This window comes from Camelus ferus, chromosome 2 (assembly GCF_009834535.1).
Source record: "Camelus ferus isolate YT-003-E chromosome 2, BCGSAC_Cfer_1.0, whole genome shotgun sequence".
Taxonomy (NCBI): Eukaryota; Metazoa; Chordata; class Mammalia; order Artiodactyla; family Camelidae; genus Camelus; species Camelus ferus.
The window spans coordinates 15,830,152-15,849,759 of NC_045697.1; the positions used below are offsets into that span (position 1 = coordinate 15,830,152).

At 40.6% G+C, this 19,608-nt stretch overlaps 1 protein-coding gene across 3 annotated transcripts in view; it reads left to right on the forward strand.

Moving 5' to 3' along the window:
• Nucleotides 1-1,041: 1,041 nt before the first annotated feature.
• LOC102509016 (cytosolic beta-glucosidase) overlaps nt 1,042-19,608 on the forward strand; it is a 102,164-nt gene continuing 83,597 nt past the window's right edge. Inside the window, exon 1 of one of the 3 annotated variants that reach the window (XR_004325253.1) lies at nt 1,042-1,245. Coding sequence is in view for 1 of the 3 variants with exons in the window: in XM_006185590.3 (XP_006185652.1) it covers nt 1,188-1,245 (58 nt within the window). In the remaining 2 variants the exon portion in view is untranslated. The remainder of the gene's footprint in view (nt 1,246-19,608) is intronic. The other 2 variants (XR_004325254.1, XM_006185590.3) reach the window with 2 other exon arrangements.

Genomic DNA, 19,608 nt, shown 5'->3' on the forward strand with positions numbered 1-19,608 from the left:
GCAGAACTACGGAGTTTCAAAAAAAAAGAAAATGTACCTCCCATTCCCCTTTCATCAGAAAGTTCTTCAAGGATTTGCTTCTTTAAAAGGAGAGAGAGAACAGCTGGGGGAGAGCCCAGGAGACCGGTGAAGGAGGCTGCAGACCCCATTGCTCTGCGGCTACCTAAGAAACCGACAGTGCGGGACGGAGCAGCAAAACAGAGGTGTCTAAACAACTCGGAGATTCGTGGCTCTATCAGACGGCTTGGGGATGATTTGGTGATAAGGATAGAGGAAGTTACAAATAAAAACCGGACAGTCAATGAATCCCAGAGAAAATAAAAAGTTGCATGTAAGCATGGTATTCCGCATGACTCAGCTCTGAACCGTACACAGTCACAGTGATGTAAATACTGGATATTTACTCAAACAGAAAAGATAGTCTTACCATGTTGGGTGGATGGAGGAGGGGAAGAGATCTCGGGCGCATGTGCTAGGGTTTTCCAGGCCTATATCCAGAAGTCAGTAGTTACTGTTTCAAACTGAAAAACAAATCAAGAAGCACCAGTCTCAGCCTATTATTTAGCCAACATAGGAATAAATACTAGAAGAAACAGTTGAAGATGGTTACCTTTAGGGAGTGAGGATGAGGAATTGGGTTTTTTTTTTCGTATGTGTGTTGAGGGGAGGTAATTAGGTTTACTTATTTATTTATTTATTTACTAGAGGAGGTACTGGGGATTGAACCCAGGACCTTATGCACGCTAAGCATGCGCTTTACCACTTGAACTATACCCTCCACCTTGGATGAGGAATTGGGAGGAATCAGCCAAGTGAAAGTTCTAGCAGGATTATGTAACTTTTAAAAACAATGTCCATGCATTTCGTTAAAAGGGAAAAGATTAGATAAATGGGTGTCCTGCCAAAGCAGGACTTGGTCAGCACCCGGGCTGATCCAGCTCTGTTAAGAATCAGAGAGTGCCCGGGGGAGAAAGTGCAAATTCTCACCCTGCACAAAGTGTCTTCGTATCAAGGCTGTAGCCAGTCTGGCAGGATCCTTTAACCAGGCTCCCTTGTTTGTATACTCGTTTGCTTTCCGAGACTTCAGGTGGTATGAAAGTTCACTTCCTGTTTGAGCAACTGCTGGGCAACTCTGATAAATTGTACAGCTCCGTTGTCTGTGTTCCAGTCGGCTGTCTTCTGAAAGCATGGCTTTCCCTGCGGGATTTGGTTGGGGGGCAGCCACCTCAGCTTATCAAGTGGAAGGTAAGGCTGGGATGGGTTACTTCTGGGGGCTTTGTACGCCTGGGGAAGAGGGTGGGGCCCAGGAGGCAAAAAGAAGAGAAGCCCAAGGATCCGAGTGCCTGTAACTGCATAAATGAAGCTGTTGCTTTTTGCAAAGGAGAGGCTTGAGCTCCCATGTCCCTCTCCTTAGGCACAAAGGTCGGGGTGGTGAGGGCTGAAGACCCAGCTACAGCTGTATTTTTGGTTAATTCCAGCTTATCTGAGACATTGGTGTACCCTGGACCAGCTGTTTTCATCACTGGTTTCTTGAACACATTTGCTGTGACCCCCCTAAAAAAGATAACAGTTTCTCCCATTGGCTAGAAAAGACTGCATAAATACCTTCAGAGGGCCCAAGGGACATCTTGAAGGTGGCTCCTCAGTTGAGCCCTGTTCTTTTTCTGGTGACCACAATGCACCTCCATTTCCTGGGCAGCTGGGAAGTAAAGGGGAACCCCTGAAAAAGCACTTAGAAGGGAGCTGGGCCTCTGAGTTCTCCATCCCACCATGAATGAGTGTGTGGCTCTGCCATCCTCCCCGAGCCTTCGTGTCTTCCCATGTAAAATGGGAAGATTAGATTAGCATTTCACATCTGTCTGTCTGTCTGTCTGTCTGTCTATCTTTTTCTACCCCAGATTGTTAATAGCTATCATGGGAGAATATTTATTTGGTCAAAATAAATGTGGAAAATACTTATTTGGTCAAATAAATGCGTTTAACCCAGAGTTAAACAAAGTGAAGAGAGTGTCTTGTAGCATTTTCCTTGGGCTGCTGTAGCAAATGACCATAAACTGGGAGGTTTAAAGACAGAGATTTATTTTCTCACAGTTCTGAGGGCCAGAACTAGCAGTTTGAAGACGTCATTAGCTAAGTGAAGATCAGGTCACACTGGAGTAGAGTGGGGCCTCAATCCAATATGACCGGTGCCCTTATAAAAAGAGGGAACTTTGGGCACAGACAGAAGTACATATGGAGAATGCCATGTGACAACAGAGGCAGGTATTCGAGGGGCACAGCAGTGAACCAAAGGCCACCAAGGCCCGATGGCCACCACTGGAAGCTAGGAGAGACAAGGAAGGGTTCTGTCTGGCATCTCAGAGGGAACATGGCCCTGCTGATACCTCGATTTTTGACTTCTAGCCTCTAGAACTGAGAGAGAATATGGTTTTGTTGTTGAAACCACCCCATTTGCGGTATTTGTTATGGTGGCCCTAGCAAACAAGTACATCCACTAAACCAAGTAAGTTAATAAATGAAGTAATTACCGCTTATGGTAAGTGCTACAGTGATAACAGGTTGTTTTGGGAAAGGGTTTTGTGAAAGAGGTTGGGTGATCAAGGACGGCCTCTGTGAGTTATTGTCATTTAATCTAAAACTTTAAGGATGAGGAGTCAGCCATTTGAAGATGGGGAAGATTTTTCTAGACAGAGTGCCGGTTGATCCTGGCATAATCCATGTTACTTATGATCCCCAGCCTCAGGTGCCATTTCCCAGACCTCCAGAAATGAGAATCAAGGAGCTCTGCTATAATAATTGCAGCAGCTGCCATGTAGAAGACATCTTCAGTGGGGACTGTGTACATTATGACGCATATATGCTCTGGGATATAAGGCACTTTCAAAAGCATGTCTGGGAATGTCCAGGTTAGCAGGGGTTCCATGTCACTTTGTCTCTCTTTGGCATCTTCTTTCATCTTTTCCCAGATAATTTCCAGTTGGTCATGGTGGGTGACTTGATGAGGCTGGCCCTCTAGGAGTGAATACAAGAGACACAATGTTGGCTAGTTTCCTTCTCAGAAGAGAGGGTAGGCAGAAGTGAGAAGGGGTAGCAGAGCCCTGGGATGGAGTGCACAGAATCAGATTCTAGAAGGAGCATAGCATGGAGACTAGGACATTGAGCTCTGGAGCCAGACTTCCTGGATCTGGGGTCCATCTCTACCTTTTCCCAACTCTGTATGACTCTAGGAAGGTTTCTCAAATTTCTCTATGCCTGCTTATCTGTAAGATGGGATAATTATGGTATCTACCTTATAATGTTGCTGTGAGGTTTATATAAAATGATATATGTTCGATGCTTGGTGCTTAGTAATTGCTCAATGTATGGTATTTATATTTAGGTAGGGGAAGTCACAAAAAGATTACTGAGAATGACTCACTATAGAACCCCACTGTTAACTTGTCTCAAATGCGCAATCAGTTATACAAGACAACACGGTGGGTTTCAGTTACCACCTTGCAGATCCTGCTCGCTCAAACCCTGGGGACAACATTACTTCCCTTCTGAGCTCCTCTCTTCACAGGGTCTCAGTGTTGCTGTGTCTCTTCTGTCTCCACTGGGCTTGCTGCTGCCTCATTTTAAGATCTTCATTTGTGGTCCCTAATATGCTATTGTGCTGTTAACTCTTTATCAACAGCTTTCAGAGGGGAAATTAATTCAATGTGCCTTTTCTTTTTGTCAACTCACAGATGCTTTTTGTATGTTTGCTTGGTTTCTACCTAAGAGCTCTTACCTATCCTTTTGTGCTGGGTTTGAATCCTAGCTCAGGCACTTCCTAGCTGAGTGACTTTGGGCAAGTAACTTCTTTAAGCCTCAGCTTCCTTATCTGTAAAATTTATGAAATGGTCATTGTGCTCTGTAGGTTTGTTCTGGGGATTAAAGAGGTCAGCATATACAACTGTCACACAAGCATGCTTGGCACGTAGTACCCACTCAATAGCAATTACAACAACAACAACGCTGTTAATTATAGTAATAGTAATAGTAACGATGAGGGCGATGATGCTGTTCTTTCTCCTGGCTGGATTCTCTCCCGCTCTGTACTGATAGGATCGTGTGCTCCTTTTACTGGGAGTGGTCACTTCTTCTTTGGACTGCAAATTAGAATTTACTCCCTTCTTGCTCATTCTTGGCCAGTTCTACCGGCAGCTGCTGGGAGAGTTACTGTTCAACTACCCCTTCCACCACTGCAAGGATCACAAGTGCGGGAGGTCAACACGTGGTTTTGTTAAATCAACATGGCCTGGGACTTAAAAGCTGAGGTCACCCTGTCGCTTTGTGATTTTGAGAATCTCTGAACTTTTGGGCTACCCTGGCCTTGAAAGTCTACAGAGCTGTTGGAAGTCATTGACACTCAGCAGGACTGAGGATTGAGCATGAATTGCATTTCTAAAAAAAACCCATCTATCTCTGTGATATATTATAAAACATCACTATGTATCTTTTTCCAGTGATTTTCAAAACACATTGTCTGTGTAGGTATCTTTGTTTTCAGACACCCTCTCTGGAGGAGCCCAGAGAAATAGCAGACTCCACCCTTTCCCCATCCCTCCCAGGCCCACGCCCCACCCCCACACAGAAATGGAGGTATTTTGACTCCGTCAAAGGCACTGGCCAGAAAGGGCAGGACAGGGGCACTGGGCCTCCGAACATACTGATTATTCACTTGCATATTTCACCAGATCCGTAGCTTTTCCTTCTTCCTGTCTTTGTCCAAGTCCCTTCCACCTCCATGCTGGCCACTCCTCTCGCTATGGTTTTTAAGACAAGTTTAATGTAATCTTTTTAATATCAGAGTTGACTGTGTGGTGCCTTGAGCCTTTTGAAGGAAAGCACAATATAAATCTAATAAATAAATAATAAACAATAAATAAATAAATAAGCAGGGGGAAAATTATGTGCTTCAGGTGAGTTGTAAAGAACATTGTAAACCCTGTAAAAATGAATTTGTTAGTCGAAGAGACAGGGAAGAAAATGCAGATAATCATCATTCGTACAGAAGGGAGTCAGTCTCCTGCAGTATTTTCAAGTACAGAAACAGTCCCATGATTTTTAACCCTTTGTGGAGCCGACTGTGCCAGTGCTTTTGGCTGGAGGGAACATGAGGCACAAAACAGCAGGAAGCTCAGTGGTATTTTGTTTACATCCTTGGTAGACCACAGAGGGACTATAAAAATAACATTTAGGACCTGATTCTACAGCTCTTAGGAGCTTATAACTCCCAGTGATTTCAGGGAAGGCTCTTAAGGGGTAGACATGCTCTGCAAAATCTCACAAATCCTAAGCAAAGTCTAAACTACCTGCTAACACCTCCTGTTGGGATCTGAGTTTGTGGTTCTTAAGGAAGCAAAAGTCTCAGTTTTATGACTGCCATTATCAACCCTTGACACTGCACTGTATATCAATGTAATGTTTATGCTTTGATTTAACGTTGACTTCGTTTTTATGTTGGTAGATATTGGGCTGGCCTCAAACTTTGACCATCTGTTTGCCTTGGTGTGGCAAAGATGAAATCCTATAGTTGAGGAACTTGGGGTTATTTTTGTAGTACACAAATGGGAACACAAACAAGGCAGCTGAATTCATTGGTTTTAGGCCCAGTTTGTAGTGATTTTATTCAGGCTGTTTCTTCCCTGTTACCTTTTAAAAACTCAACTGGTCCATACAAACCTGAGCTAGAGGCACATTTTATCCACCTGCTGTAGGTGTCAGCACAGACCCCGTATTTCTCTAGACTACTTCCTGTTTGCTTTCTCCATTCAATTGATTTTAGCTGTGTACCTTGTTTCTACTAAACCCCTTGGAGTAAACATCCCAGTTTGAGACTTGATCTCTTGGCTACCCTTGGTAATTTTCTAGAATGAGACTCATCAGATAGGTCTGCCCTTTGTGAGGACCACCTAAGAAAGGAGTGGGAACAGACTTAAAAGCATAGTCATTTAGTTCTTGATGTGTAAGGAAAAAGGAAGAAGAGAGGTGGGCATGTATCCATGAAATTTCTCATAGCTTAAAAGCTGAGATGACAGAAACTACCCTCATTTCTTTTCCCCAGTTAAAAATATGAGCTCCACAAAAACTCTATAGTTGTCCCCTATTTTGATTGTCCTGTGAAATTATGTAGGCATCATCGAACAAGTGCGGGCTTTGGCAGGGATGATATTCAGATATTCATTGGCTGATACACTGACCAGTCAGATGCTGGCAGTACACAATGGGTTAGGCTAGACTGGCACCTGCATTGACTATTGAGAGTGGATGCCAGTTATAAGCACCTGGCATGGGACAGACTAGCATCAGCATCTTCACTGACCATTAGGAGTAGAGGGGCTCTCACTAACTGATTTGACTAGCATGGCACCCACATTAACTAGTCAGAATGGGCGCCAGCTATAGTCAGGCCTTAGGGCCACCCTTCCACGTACTGACTGAATTTCAGCTTTGGGCTTACGAGTGGGATACATCTGGAATATATCACATTCTACCTGTGAACTGCTGGAGAGTCAATCACTTAACTTCTTCAAGGTTTAGATTTCTCACCTGCAAAATTCCTAATGCTCATCTCTTTTTTTGAAATTTCGTTGGATAAGTATTGGAGGATTTTTTTTTTTTTTTTTTTTTTTTTTTTACATTTTGTGCTTATTTGAATCTGTGTTGATTTCCTCCACTTTCTCTTCCAGAGTACTCATTTGGACATTAGTTTTGTTCATTCTATTTTTCATCCCCACTATTGAATATTTAATTATGGCAATCATATTTTAAAGTTTTAGTCTGGACTTTTGAAAATGAAGGTACTGGGGATTGAACCCAGGACCTCGTGCATGCTAAGCATACACTCTACCTCTGAGCTATAGCTTCCCCCTATTTTTAAGTTTTAAGAATGCATTCTTAATTCTTTAATTGCTTAATTTCCAGGAAGTCATGTTTTGTTTTTTTAAAAAAAATTAAGTTTTTTTCCTTTCTTGTATCACTTTGAAATCTTTGGGTTATTTGTTTATTTGGGTTCTTACCTTTCATGCTATTTGTTTTTGTCAAAAGGATGGTGATCCTTGAATATACATTTATGTTTCTGAATGAAAGAATATGTTGATATTAGTAGCTGAGCTAGGCTTCCTTTGAAAGTTAAGTAGTTCTATGAACTGAAACATCGCTGACTCTGTAAGCAGCAGGATTCTGTGTAAGCAGGTGGGACATGTTGACTGTCCGTCTTCTCCTAGAGGACCATGTGTGTGAGAGAAGGGAGCCAGGATTTGGGGAACCTCAACAATTGCCAGATAATGAGGACTTTTTAAAAAGTGTTTTTGCTTGCTTTTAAAAAATGTTTTTATTATGTCTTTCTTTTTCTTCAGTTTGAAATATAATTGATATACAGCACTGTATGAATTTAATGTGCAGTGTAATGACTTGAACTGTCAAATGATTACCACAGTAAGATTAATTAACATACATTATCTCCTTTAGATATTAAAAAAAAAGATAAAAAATAAAAGCTTTTTACTTGTGATGCAAATTTTTAGAATCTACTCTCTTAGCAACTTTCAAATATAGCACACAACAGTGTTCACTGTAGTCATCATGTTGTATGTGACATCCTCAGCATTTATTTCTCTTATAACTGGAAGTTGTACCTTCTGACCACCTTCATCCAATTCCCCTTCCCCCACCTCCCATCTCTGGAAGGCACAAATTCTTTTTCTGTAAGTCTGGCTTTTTCTGTTCTCTTAGATTCCACATGTAAATGAGACCATACGGTATTTGACTTTCTCTGACCGTTTGTTTTTGACTTTTGTTTCCCATCCCCACTCCCCTTTAAGTCTGTGTTTTGTTCTAGAGCTTGTTCGACTTTTCTTGATTGTCTCTGTACCCTTGAGAGGAATCCTTTCCTGTCAGCTCTTTCAGCTTTTGTTAAGCATTTCTTGGGACTTCCACATGGAGTGAAGGCAGCACCAACAGCTCTGCTTCTGGCAGACGGGAACCAACTAGGCCAGCAGTACGCCAGATAATCCTTTAATTAATTACTGATGATTGCTCTGAGGCTGCTCCACTCTCTGCAGTGGTGACCCGCAGATTCTCCAGGGTAACCCCTCTTAATCCTACTAGCCGTCTTCAGAGCGTGAATTTATGCTGCAATTCTTTGCTTTAATTTCTCAGACAATTCAGTCCTATTTTCTTTCTATTTGCCAGAAATACTTTAGTCATTGTGGTATTCTTTGGGGGCTTTTTTTTTTTTTTTTTTTTTTGGTTTGGTTTTGTTTTCAGCTCTGTTGTGAATCCTTTCTTTAAAAAATGTACTGTCATTTCAATGGGGTTGTGAGGGAGAGGAAATAACTATGTACTCTCCATTCCCCATCCTGAACTGGAAGTCCTTATTAACATATATTTATATAACAAAAGTGCTTTATAAACCATGTGGTATTATTCAAAATTAACAAATGAATTCCCTCCTCTTCTTCTTGCCCTTTTCATCCTCCTCATTATCACTAACACATCCAGCTTCTGGAAATTTTCTCGTCCTATGCTTTTTAGAAAGAGGATGAGATAACATGGAGCCGAGAATTTCAGACTATGAAACAAGAGAGTGAAATATTCAGACAGTGTGAGGACAGTCAAAGTGGAAGAAGGATGCTATGACCAGGAAAGGCTGTATGTCGAGATGCCTGCCTCTAGGGTCGGCTACCCTAAGCTGTTTACACTTCTCGTCATTTCTTACCTCCCTTTATTCTGGACACACAGATTCTCCATGTACCAACTTTCACAGTACCTCAGTCAGATTCATGGGCAGTGCTGAAAGGTTACCTGTTGCCATGGCAGTTGGCACATGCGGGTTATTTATTGATAACAGTCTGCCTGCCTGTGTATTCTTTTCTATCAGTAAAGTTCTAGATGCAGAATAGATGCCTATCACATATTTTTAGGAAAAAAAGCTTTATTTGTACTACGACAGTACTACAGAATAACTGTAGAACATTTAAAAGATAAAAACAAGCAAAAAAAAAAAATCAACCAGGGAGATATTTTCAGATTTTGAGTATGCACCTCTGTCTTTTTCTATACATTCACAGACTTTCATGGTATCACACACTGTTGTTCACCCTAATAGGAACGTTCTGGAAAAGGTTTTGGTTTCTGTAAGACGCAAATATCCTCATAAACTGTAACACGTCTGTCTCTTATTTCATTTTCTGGTGCCCTTTCTCCCTTTTCTATTTCTGTACACATGGATGTTACATAGAAAGCTAAACGTGAGTCAATATATTCAACTTTGAAAGACAAAAGAAAATTTGCTGCATCTCAATCATTTGTTTGGAGCAGGGTGCTATGTACTGTCCTGCACTTCCGTACATAAATTAATTTGTCACCGCCAAATTCATCAGTTAAGGTAGGACATATATTTACTTGGATGAGTATGTGCCAGTGTTGTACTGAAAAAAAAAAAAAAGAGGCGTTACTTGTACTGTTCCTTCCTGGGCCTGCCCATCTGGTAGGAGTTGCTTTCCAGGTAAGTTCACTGAAGCACAAGCTTAAGGGAGTCTTTAAAAATTATCAGGTCGTCACACAGTACCCAAGACAGAAATACGGAGCTCATGCTCGCCCCTTCCTCTTACTCTCTCCTTTAGCTAACCGATTACTTCTCATTCTGTCTCTGCTAAACCTCTTGGTCGCACCTTTTTCCTCTGTTACTACTCCCCTTCCCTGGCCTGGGGACTCACCATCTCTTGTCGTCTTAAACTCCCCTTCCCTCCCTTCACTCTCATCCAGTCTCCCCTGTACTTTGCTTCTAGCATGGTCTTTTAGAATTCTGACCACTTCGTTTTATTTCTTGAGAGACAGCATGAGCGTTGAAATCAGACAGACTAGGTTTGAACCCTGACTCCACCACTTACCAGCTGTGTGCCCTTCGGGGGGCATCTAAGCTTCGCATGCCTCATTGTCTCGTTTGTAAACTGGGAACAGTAAAGGTGCCTCTCTTGGGGTTGTCGTAAATATTAAATGTGTTTAGGAACATCAGATTTTCTGTATGTGTTCAATAAATTTGAACAATTATTTAAACTTTTTAAAAATTGTCTTTCTACAGAATAATTTCAAAACTTATTGCATGGCATAAAAAAAATTTGTAATTTTACCTTTGTAATTTTACATGCCCAGTTTCATCTCTTGTTTCTTCTTCATTTGTGTCTTATTCTTTGACCAAAAATGAAACACAGGTCATTCTCTAAATGTGCCATGACCTTCATGTACCGTTGCACGCACTGTTCCCTCTGCTTGAGTGCATACCTGACTTTTGGCATGAGCGCAGACCAGCAGAGGACAAAGATCCAGGCTTCCTAACTTCCAGGCTGCATCTTTTTTTCCTGCAGCACACTCCACTGCCTCTTTCATCTTCATCCTTCATGCTACTGTTCTGAGTGTGCTTTATGAACTGGGGAGAGACAGTAAGGGGCTGGGAGTGAGGAGTGGCAAATGAAACCCCCCAAAGAAGTTTTTAGTATATATGAACAATTTATTTTGATATCAACTATTTGGAACAACATGGACAATATGTCCTTTGACCTGGGGACATTTAGATGTAACTCCATGCTTTTAAAGACGTCTAACGTTATGAGAGGTATTGATATGACTATTGCGGCTAAGTGTTGGTATTTGGGATGGCCCGGGAGCAGCTGGGGCCCCCTTGTTTTCCTTCTACTATGCTGTGCGGGCCTCTGCCTTGAGGTGCCCTAAACAGGCTGAGCATTTCTGTTTTGGCCTTGGATCTTTCTCAAGGTGCCTGCCCTTCCTTTCATTAGTGTGAGTAATCAGAGTTTGATTGTAAAGTATGCCCGGGCCAGATACAAGGGCTTTTAAAATTGGCTGCTGTTTTAGATTATCCAGGCCACTGATCCCCCTTCCTTAGCATGGATAATTGAGAGTGGACCGGGCTGAAGAGTGTTAAGCAGAATCAATTGACAAAATAAATGAGATTTTAAAAAATCCTTTACATTTTAATAATAGAAAAAAAAAAAACAAGCTAGATTTTCTTCTTTTTTTTTTTAAACTAAAAGGGCCTATTTTATATTTTGAAACTGTAAATTCATTTGGTTTTAAGTTGATTCAAATTAGAAAAGTATTTCCTATGATGCACCCGTTTAAAGCCTATTTAAAATGTATACTAATCGTTTGTATCCTAAATATGTACTGAATGGAGTTAGGGGAAACACGGAAAATACAGACAAGAAGTTGGGCTGTTTCAGATTCAATGTCAAATCCTCTTATTACCATGTTTATGTTTCAACTAGATAGTGAGGAGAGGGGTGGGAGTTACTTCGAATTCTGAAAATTTCTCTCTTGAAAGAGGAGGCTATAATTCTTTGTCCCTAATGAGCAATAACCACGTGGAGAAGGGCAACTCTTGAATGTTTGTGTAAGATGAACAGGATTCTGATTTCTGGAAATACCCGATCTCAGTCTCCTCTCATTTTCATCCTTTCATCTTTCCTCATGCGTCCCTGAATGCAGGGAGAAATGAATTTACATGTCACCTGACTGGGAATTTAGAGGACATGCTCTCAAAGGAACAATCTTGTAAATAGGGGTTGGTGTCGCTGAATGCCCTTCAGGTGTGTAATGAGATAAATAGATTTTTGGGGGTTGGCCTGGGAATAATATAAGAGGCAATGGTGAGTGTCTGGGCAGGTGACTCGTAAACATGGTTTTTGAAACATTACCCATTTTTATATTGGGAATTGCCAAGCTAAGGCTTAAAGTCTCCCACAACACCCATGAATAATCATTTAAATACAGGCCCTGAGACTTGGGGAAAAAATGCATTATTTACTCTAAAGACAATACTCTTCCTTTGGAGTCACTGTAGTCCATCATACAGGCGCACACTGGGTGATCTTTGAAAGAGCAGTATTTCCTCTTGGTGGCCCATGCCTTCATAGATCCTATGAATTATTATCCAGGTCGAGCTGGCAGGCTCAGGTTAGGGATGCCCATCAGCCACTCTGCTCCAGCGCGTGGGAGACCAAGGCTCTTTCACAGGGTGGAGTACTGCAGAGTGGCTTTGGCCACTGCTTATTGTGTTTGTGTGAAGAGTAAGATGGCGACGAGGACTCTAGTGTGTCCTCTGGTTCCTCGTAGCACCAAGAAACTGGCAAAGTAGGCAAGCCATACCTTCTGGTTGCCCAGCTGATCTGACAAAAGGAGAACAGAGGAGTTCTCAGCATAGAAACTATACAGACATTCTCCAGGGTCATCCCAGTGAACTCTCTGTGGCTCAGAGAGAGACTGGATACAACTATACTAAAACTATAGTTTAGCTGGCTTGCTGTTTGAGGGTGGTTTTTCTCCTGGTTGGAGAGAAATTATGGAGGAAGATTCAGAAAAGGCGTATCTCCAGGTTGTACTTGGAGGCCTGGGTTCCCTGGCATGAATTAGTAATTAAATTGAATGGATATTTACTTGAATTAGTACTATGTAGTTCATCCCAATTGGATATTTATTTACTGTGGGTACTAGAGTCTGGAGGTATAAAAGGTAAATGAAACCATCATTTTAATCCAGCATTCTAGTGAGGGAGAGGGGCAGACGCATGGCTGCGATATGATGTGACAACTCTAACCGTAGAACAAACAAAATAGTTTTGGAACAAAGGAGGGGGGGGGAGATACAAGAATAAAGTTGGGGAGGATTGTATGGGCATCTAAATCAGGCTTTTAAGGGAAAGTTTGTTTTGTTTTCCTGGGAAAGACACAAGGAGGGGCATATTAGCAGAGAAAACCTTTTGAATCAAGGCACACAAGTATGAATGCTTATGTTATGTTTGGGTAATATTATAGTCACCTCTAGTAAAGTAGGTAAATGATTTTGAATTCTCATACTTTAGAATCTATTCGAATCACCTGGAGTTCTTGTTAAAAATATAGATTTCTGGGGTCTCATACCAGGTTAGGTAATAATGATATTTACAGATGGGACCCAGGAATTTACATTTATTTTTTTAAGTGCTCTGTATGATTGTGCTTAATTTGGCCCATGCTTTGAGAAAGCATGCTACAGGCTATGATTTCCGATGAGAGGGTGAATGGCAGGACCTGAAGCTAGGGAGGTAGGATAGGTCCATGTCGTGATGCAGATAAGGAACCAGGTTAAGGAGTTGGTACTGGGATCATGAGTGGTAGGTTCTTGGTAGCCATAATATATTCTGCAGCACAGGGAGTATATGATCAAGTCTGCATATTAGGAGAGTTTTGACAGCAGTGCGGAGGATGCCCTGAAGGAACGAGGTGGGGAAGCAAAGGGACAGCTTGCTAGTCTATTGCAGTCGATGAGGCAGATGATGACGAAGGCCTGAATTTGGGTGGCAGGGACAGAAAGGAGAAAAAAGCAGAAAGAGACATCATGGAGGGAGACCCTAAAGGATATGTTCATGAATACAGTGTAGGACGGGAAGGAAATAGGAGGAAGACAAAGGGGACTTGTGATAATAGTTTACGTAAGTTTTTGGCTGCTGTTGCTATGAATAGAAATAAAATACACAGGAGAGGGAGCAGGTTTGGAGTTTGTTTGGTAGAAATATAATTGGTTCAGTTTGGGTTTGAGAATCATTTAGGGTATTTAAATGGAAACGCCGGGAAGTGACTGGAGATGCATATCTCCATTTTGGGTTAGATTTCCCAATAGTTAGCAATGTAGAGCTGATGGTTCAGGTGATAAAAGATAGAATGCTTGAAATAGGGCTGTAGACGGAGACAAAAAAGGACGAAGTGGCAAAGTCAGGATTAAGTGCTGTCAAAGAATTCAAAAGACTCCGAAGAGCCCACAAGGAACTGACATTCTTCCTGAATATGAGAATGACCAGAACAAACTAGGAATCTTCTAGTCCAGTGGCTTTAAAACATTTTTAAGTGCAGCAGAACTCGGTTTTCAAAGAAACTCTAACTCAGAGCTTTAATAAAACAGATACAGATGGAGTTTCTCTGGTTGAAGGGAAGGGTGGGGAGAACCTGTGTCCATCCACCCAGTGTTCCCCTCATTACTGCTGCTTTCTCGCGTGCCAACTCCTGACTCCTCTCCAGGGAACATGGTTTTTAAAACATCGATGAACGTTCCTTATTTTGTAGAGGCTGGAGGATGATCGACATGGTCAATATCATGAGTGACAGAGGGGGAACATGATAGGATAAGGTCCACAAGAAAGAAAGCAACAAAAGGCAACATGGAACTCAGAGCCAGCCGAGTGATGCCAACAACAAGTGGTTTCAAGGTTGAGGAGTATGGTTAATATTCTGAGTTGTAACATTCAGGGAAGGGGTTGTGGAAGTGGTAGATTTTGAGAGGCTAAGAAAATATTTAGGGATTCAGTTTCTTGCCCATTTAAGAGTCAGAGCTAAAGGTTCGTGCTGGTTTAGAGAAAGTTAGAAAGTGGGTCTTTCCAGTTTTTACAAAATTGAGGCACTTGTCATATATGTTGCATCACAATTATTGCTCAGACCCCATCCAGATTCCAGTAGAAGCAGAATTTTAATGATGAGACAAGCTGACGAGTCAGTGAGGGGCAACAGTAACTTTCCTTTCATGCTGGAGGGTCTTTGGAAGGGACAACCTATTTGGGAGTGATGTCTTGATAACTTGTCTTAAAGTTCTATTTGCAAGGCAGGTGTGCTTTTCTTATTAGGATGCATATTTATGTAAGAAGACTCTTTTGGGAGGTTGCTGACAGAAGACACCTTTATACTGCCAACTGGCATACAGTAGAAACCATTTGTAGCAACTACAATCATTCTTTTACATGGAAACTCCAGAATACTCTCTATTCAGGGAGTTGTTTTAAGACATTAGCAGAAATCTGCCAAGACTGAAGACTGACCCAGTGATTCCTGGGGGACCTTGAAGAGAGTCAATTAGTTTATGAGTCAGAGGAACCTCAGAGTACTCTAAATGGCTTGTGCTGCCATTGGAAAGTTCTGTTCTGGAATTAGCAAGCTGCTACAATTTCCAAGCTGGTATCTTTTCTTAGAAAGACACTTATGGGATATAAATCCTTTTAAGTGCATTTTATTATACCAATTGTTTTCTTTAGAAAAAGCTGATTAGTTTTCAGAAAGTTCAAGTAAGAATACAATTTCTTACAAAAGTCTTAACTTACTACATTTATTATTTTGTGTATAATTATAACTATGTAATAACTATCCAGAAAAATTGTGCTGTGAAATATTAATACAGAGAAGTGATATAATGTAGGAGTCACTGGCACCAGTGCTTCTACACTTCACTGGCTTAGGAAAAACAAGAGTTCAAATTTGACTTTCACATGTCATGTGGTCTTGTTTTTGTTACTTAACCTTTTAAAGACTTACTTCCCTCAGGTGAGCAATATCTATATTTTGGAGGTTATTGGGAGTAGTACATGAAGTAATTTAGGCAATCTCTTAGCACAGGGCCTGATATTTTTTAAAAGAACTCAATAAATGTTAGTCCTTATCGTCGTTATCTTCACTACTGTCATGACTACCACCATCATCATCACCAGCATCACCACCACAACCATCACCATCACCATCATCACCATTAATGTTATCACCATCACCATCACTGTTATCACCATCACCATCATCATTGCAATCAGGTGATGTGTTAGTCTGGGTCCTCCAAGAAGCAGATGCCAGGATGCGATTAAATATGCAAGAAATTTATTAGGGGGAAATGCCCAAGAGAGAAACTGAAGTGGGAGCTGGGAGAGGCTGGGATGCAGGTCTGATGAGTAAAGGAGTGAGGGAAGGAAGAAGGGAAGTTAGAGTGAAGCATTTAGACTTAAGTGCGGCTCAAAGAATGTTCACAAAGGTCTCTGGGGAGTCCTTGATCCAAAGTCGCCTGTCAGAAGAGTCCTACATCTTCCTGGTCCAGGCTTGTAACACTATCCTTGCCACATTCATTAGTGACTGGGATCAGCCTGGCGAAGTGTGCCTCACAGCCAAATCCTGCACACGCAATGGAATTCAGGGCTCAGCAGCTGGGGCCCTCAGTCAATTACACTCCCTGAGATTGGGGGTTTGCAAAGTATGTTCTTATGGTGGTCACACTTGTGAGTAATTTATAAATCTTCCAAATTTTTGGTATTTTATTAATTTTTTTGTATGTCAATCATTTATTTTATTTTTTTGAACAATATAATATTTTTAATTGATTTATAATCATTTTACAATATTGTGTCAAATTCCAGTGTAGAGCACAATTTTTCAGTTATACATGAACATATATATTTTTCTATATTTAACCTGTATTGCTTTAGACTTGGGAGAAGAGAAGAAATAAAGAATTTAAAATATTTCCTTTTGCTTGAGTAACCTGAACTGTTTGAGACTTGCCCAGATCTCACAATAATTCCCAGCTTTTCACTTTGCTTGATTATTTTGGTACAGCTATGTTATTACTTCAAATGGATCTTTCTGTGAAAAGTTTTATTTTTCTGCTCCAACTTTAATTTCTATTTAGAAACCTGATTTTATTAAAGAGTGAAAGTTTAAGTGTTTGCAACAGGATTCAATTAAAATAGGTCATTCTTGGGGCTCTGAAAATGGTAACTGGCCTTGGGCAAATTGGAACAAAAGTTATAAAATTCAGTTGGATGCATCACAACATTTAACATCTTTAAGGAGGATGTTCTGCCTAAAAGATTCAATTTAGAAATATTTAGTGTAGGTCGTCAGCTTAAGCACCTAAAAGATGTGTTAGTTTGTTTTTTCTCTCGTTAGTTATAGCTGGGATCAGGACACCTGGACTCTAATCTACAAAATAAATTTGTGGTGGGACCTTGAAGAAAGTCAATTAGTTGCTGTGACTTTACCAGTAGGTTAAAAAGGAGATTGCAATATTGGTGAATAATGTGCTTAAGAGATGTTTGCATAAAAGATGCTTTGTCATTGTAAAGTATTATTGAATATTTATGGTCTACCAGACTGAGCCAAATGGCCCAGAGGAAAAAACAGTCAGATTTATGTAAACCTTGTTCAGTGTCCCAGATACTTCAGGATGGGTGCTCTATATATGAATGAATAAATAAATGGTGCAAACATTATTTTAAATTTTGAAAGTACATCAATATTATCTGGGGTGTTAGCCAGTGTGCCTGACCTTTGACATTGAAATGAAATGTCTGCCTCCAACTAACTATTTCAATCTCATAAATATTTTTTAAAGCCAGAGGAATTGACAGCAAGTAATATTTTCTTAGAATTTTGTGTCTGCAAATAAAGGTAAATTATATCTTTACCTAAAACCTACAAGAAATGATTGTCTTTCACCCACAGAGTTGCTCTGAGAATTCCCAGACTGAAATTGCATATCTTATACTTCTTTCCTTTTCTTTCTTTTAAAAAGTGTTTTACTCACTGTCTGCACAATAGTTTTCTATCAATTTATTGTGATAAATCTGAGCCTCAAAGAAATAAAAAAAAAAAAATTAGCCGTAAACACTGCCCAAGGACTTAATGGATCTCACTGAGCCACGCAATGCAGATGTATTGGGACATAAACAGGTAATAGGAGATAAGAGGCCCAGAAGCAATTTGTTTGGATTGGGTCACTGCTTAATCCAAATGGGTTCAGCCCAAGAATTCATGAAACTTGACAGTGGGCCAAGAGGAACTTGCTGTGACATTTCAGACTCCCCCACCTCTTCTAATTAACCATTTCAACTATAACAAAACTTAGATCACATAAAGATTTAGGAAGACCCATCGGTATCAAGTGTAGACCTGCCTGTGGGGGATGGATGGTTCTGCTCTCCTCAGGCAATGGACTATGACTCAGTAATACCTTAAGCTGGGCTTTTAATTTCTGTGATGCATTGATTCTGAACAGCATTTTTCTAAAAGACAAAAACCATAGCAGAGCTACCTTAGACACAGTCTGTCATTAAATGTGCTCGGATCTACTGCATGCATCTAAATATACCTTGGCAAGTTTCATGAGATATTTGAAAACCTAAATCACATATAGAAAAAGCTTACTATCATGGAGACAATGGGGATAATAACAATAACAATAATAGGTGCCTTTTTTAAAAACAACTACTCTTTGCTACCAGACCAGACATTTTACACATTTCCTATATAGTTATTCCTGGTTTAAAAATGAAGCCACAGATTTAAAGAAGTTTCATTGTTCAGGGTGAATTAGTATATGGGAGTTCTAGAATTTTTTAAAAAATTACAGACAAAAAAATAAACTCACATTCCTGTTTAGGCAGGTTGTCTGGAATACTTGCCCCAGTTAATTTGTGGGCTCTGCATTCTTTAGGTGCTAATATCTGGACATGACCCACCTCTCTTCAGGTCAGGCTCTCCAAGTCTGCCTACCCCCAGCTCCTCTCACTTCTCCTGGGAAACAGGAACTAGGATTTAATCCCCAGAGTCATGCCTTAGTATCTGCAGCATTGTATGATTCATAAATACTTGTTAATACGACAAAAGGCAGATCTGGCTGACTCTGAAGCTTGTGATATTTTGCTAGCTGAAAAGGATGCCATTTCCATGAATGCCAGATTTATATAGGTATTCTAGAAATGATACGTCAAAATGGAGTTAATTAAAATAAATCGTTTAAATTTAACTGACAAATAGAATTGATTTATCTGGCCCAGTTCGTAGAATAGATTTGGGGAGCCCATATTTTGCTTAGTTATGTTGTACAATGTAAATCTATAATTCGTGGCTGATAAGAAAATGAAAATCAGATTAGTGTTTATAAAATTCTTGGGTTGATTTGCTTCTGGAATTAGGCCAAATTCCCAGGAGTTGAGGTTTCCTGGTGTATTTGACGTCTCACACAGTGTCACTAGGAAATAACAGATAAAAGCATGCTGCTTTTTGTAATTTTCATACATCAGAGGCAAGAAAGAGTTAAAGGGTTTACTTAAGTCTTGCAAAGGGTGTTTCTTTTGGGCAACAGCGGTTTGAATGTAGGGCACTTTTTGCATTTTAAGCACTGTTTGATCCCTTATCCCATAGTTATGTAATAAGAGAATTTTATTATTACTATCTTTTAAAGGGAAACAGAAAAAAGGCAACTGGAAAAAATGCTTGCCTCCAGCGGGGCAGCTTTTACAGTGGATTCAGTCCAGGAGCCATTCCTTCTGCCCCAAAGTTCTGGAGCAGGATGAATGCCATTCTCAAGATGCTGAGAGGCCAGATGATGACGGACTACAGGATGAGGAACCGCAGAGCTGTGTGGGCAGGATTCTCTGGGCACAGCCAACACGTTGGGTGGTCACTGGCCTGGAGATCCAGCACAGCCAGGGGGTTAGCTAGTCCAGAAAAGAACCAGTGCTGTAGCCTTTGAGGAGGCCAGGAAGACAAGGTGGGTTCCCAAAAGGACTAGTTACTCTGAGATCTCTTCCTACAGAGAGCATATAGCCTGGAGTCATAGGTAAAACTACTGTTTATCAAAAACAACAATTAAACGCTGCCTCCAAGCTAGTCAGTTTTTTTTTTTTTTAAATTGAAATATAGTTGATTTACAATGTTGTGTTAGTTTCTGGTGTATAGCATATTGATTCAGTTATACGTATAAATTCTTTTTCATATTCTT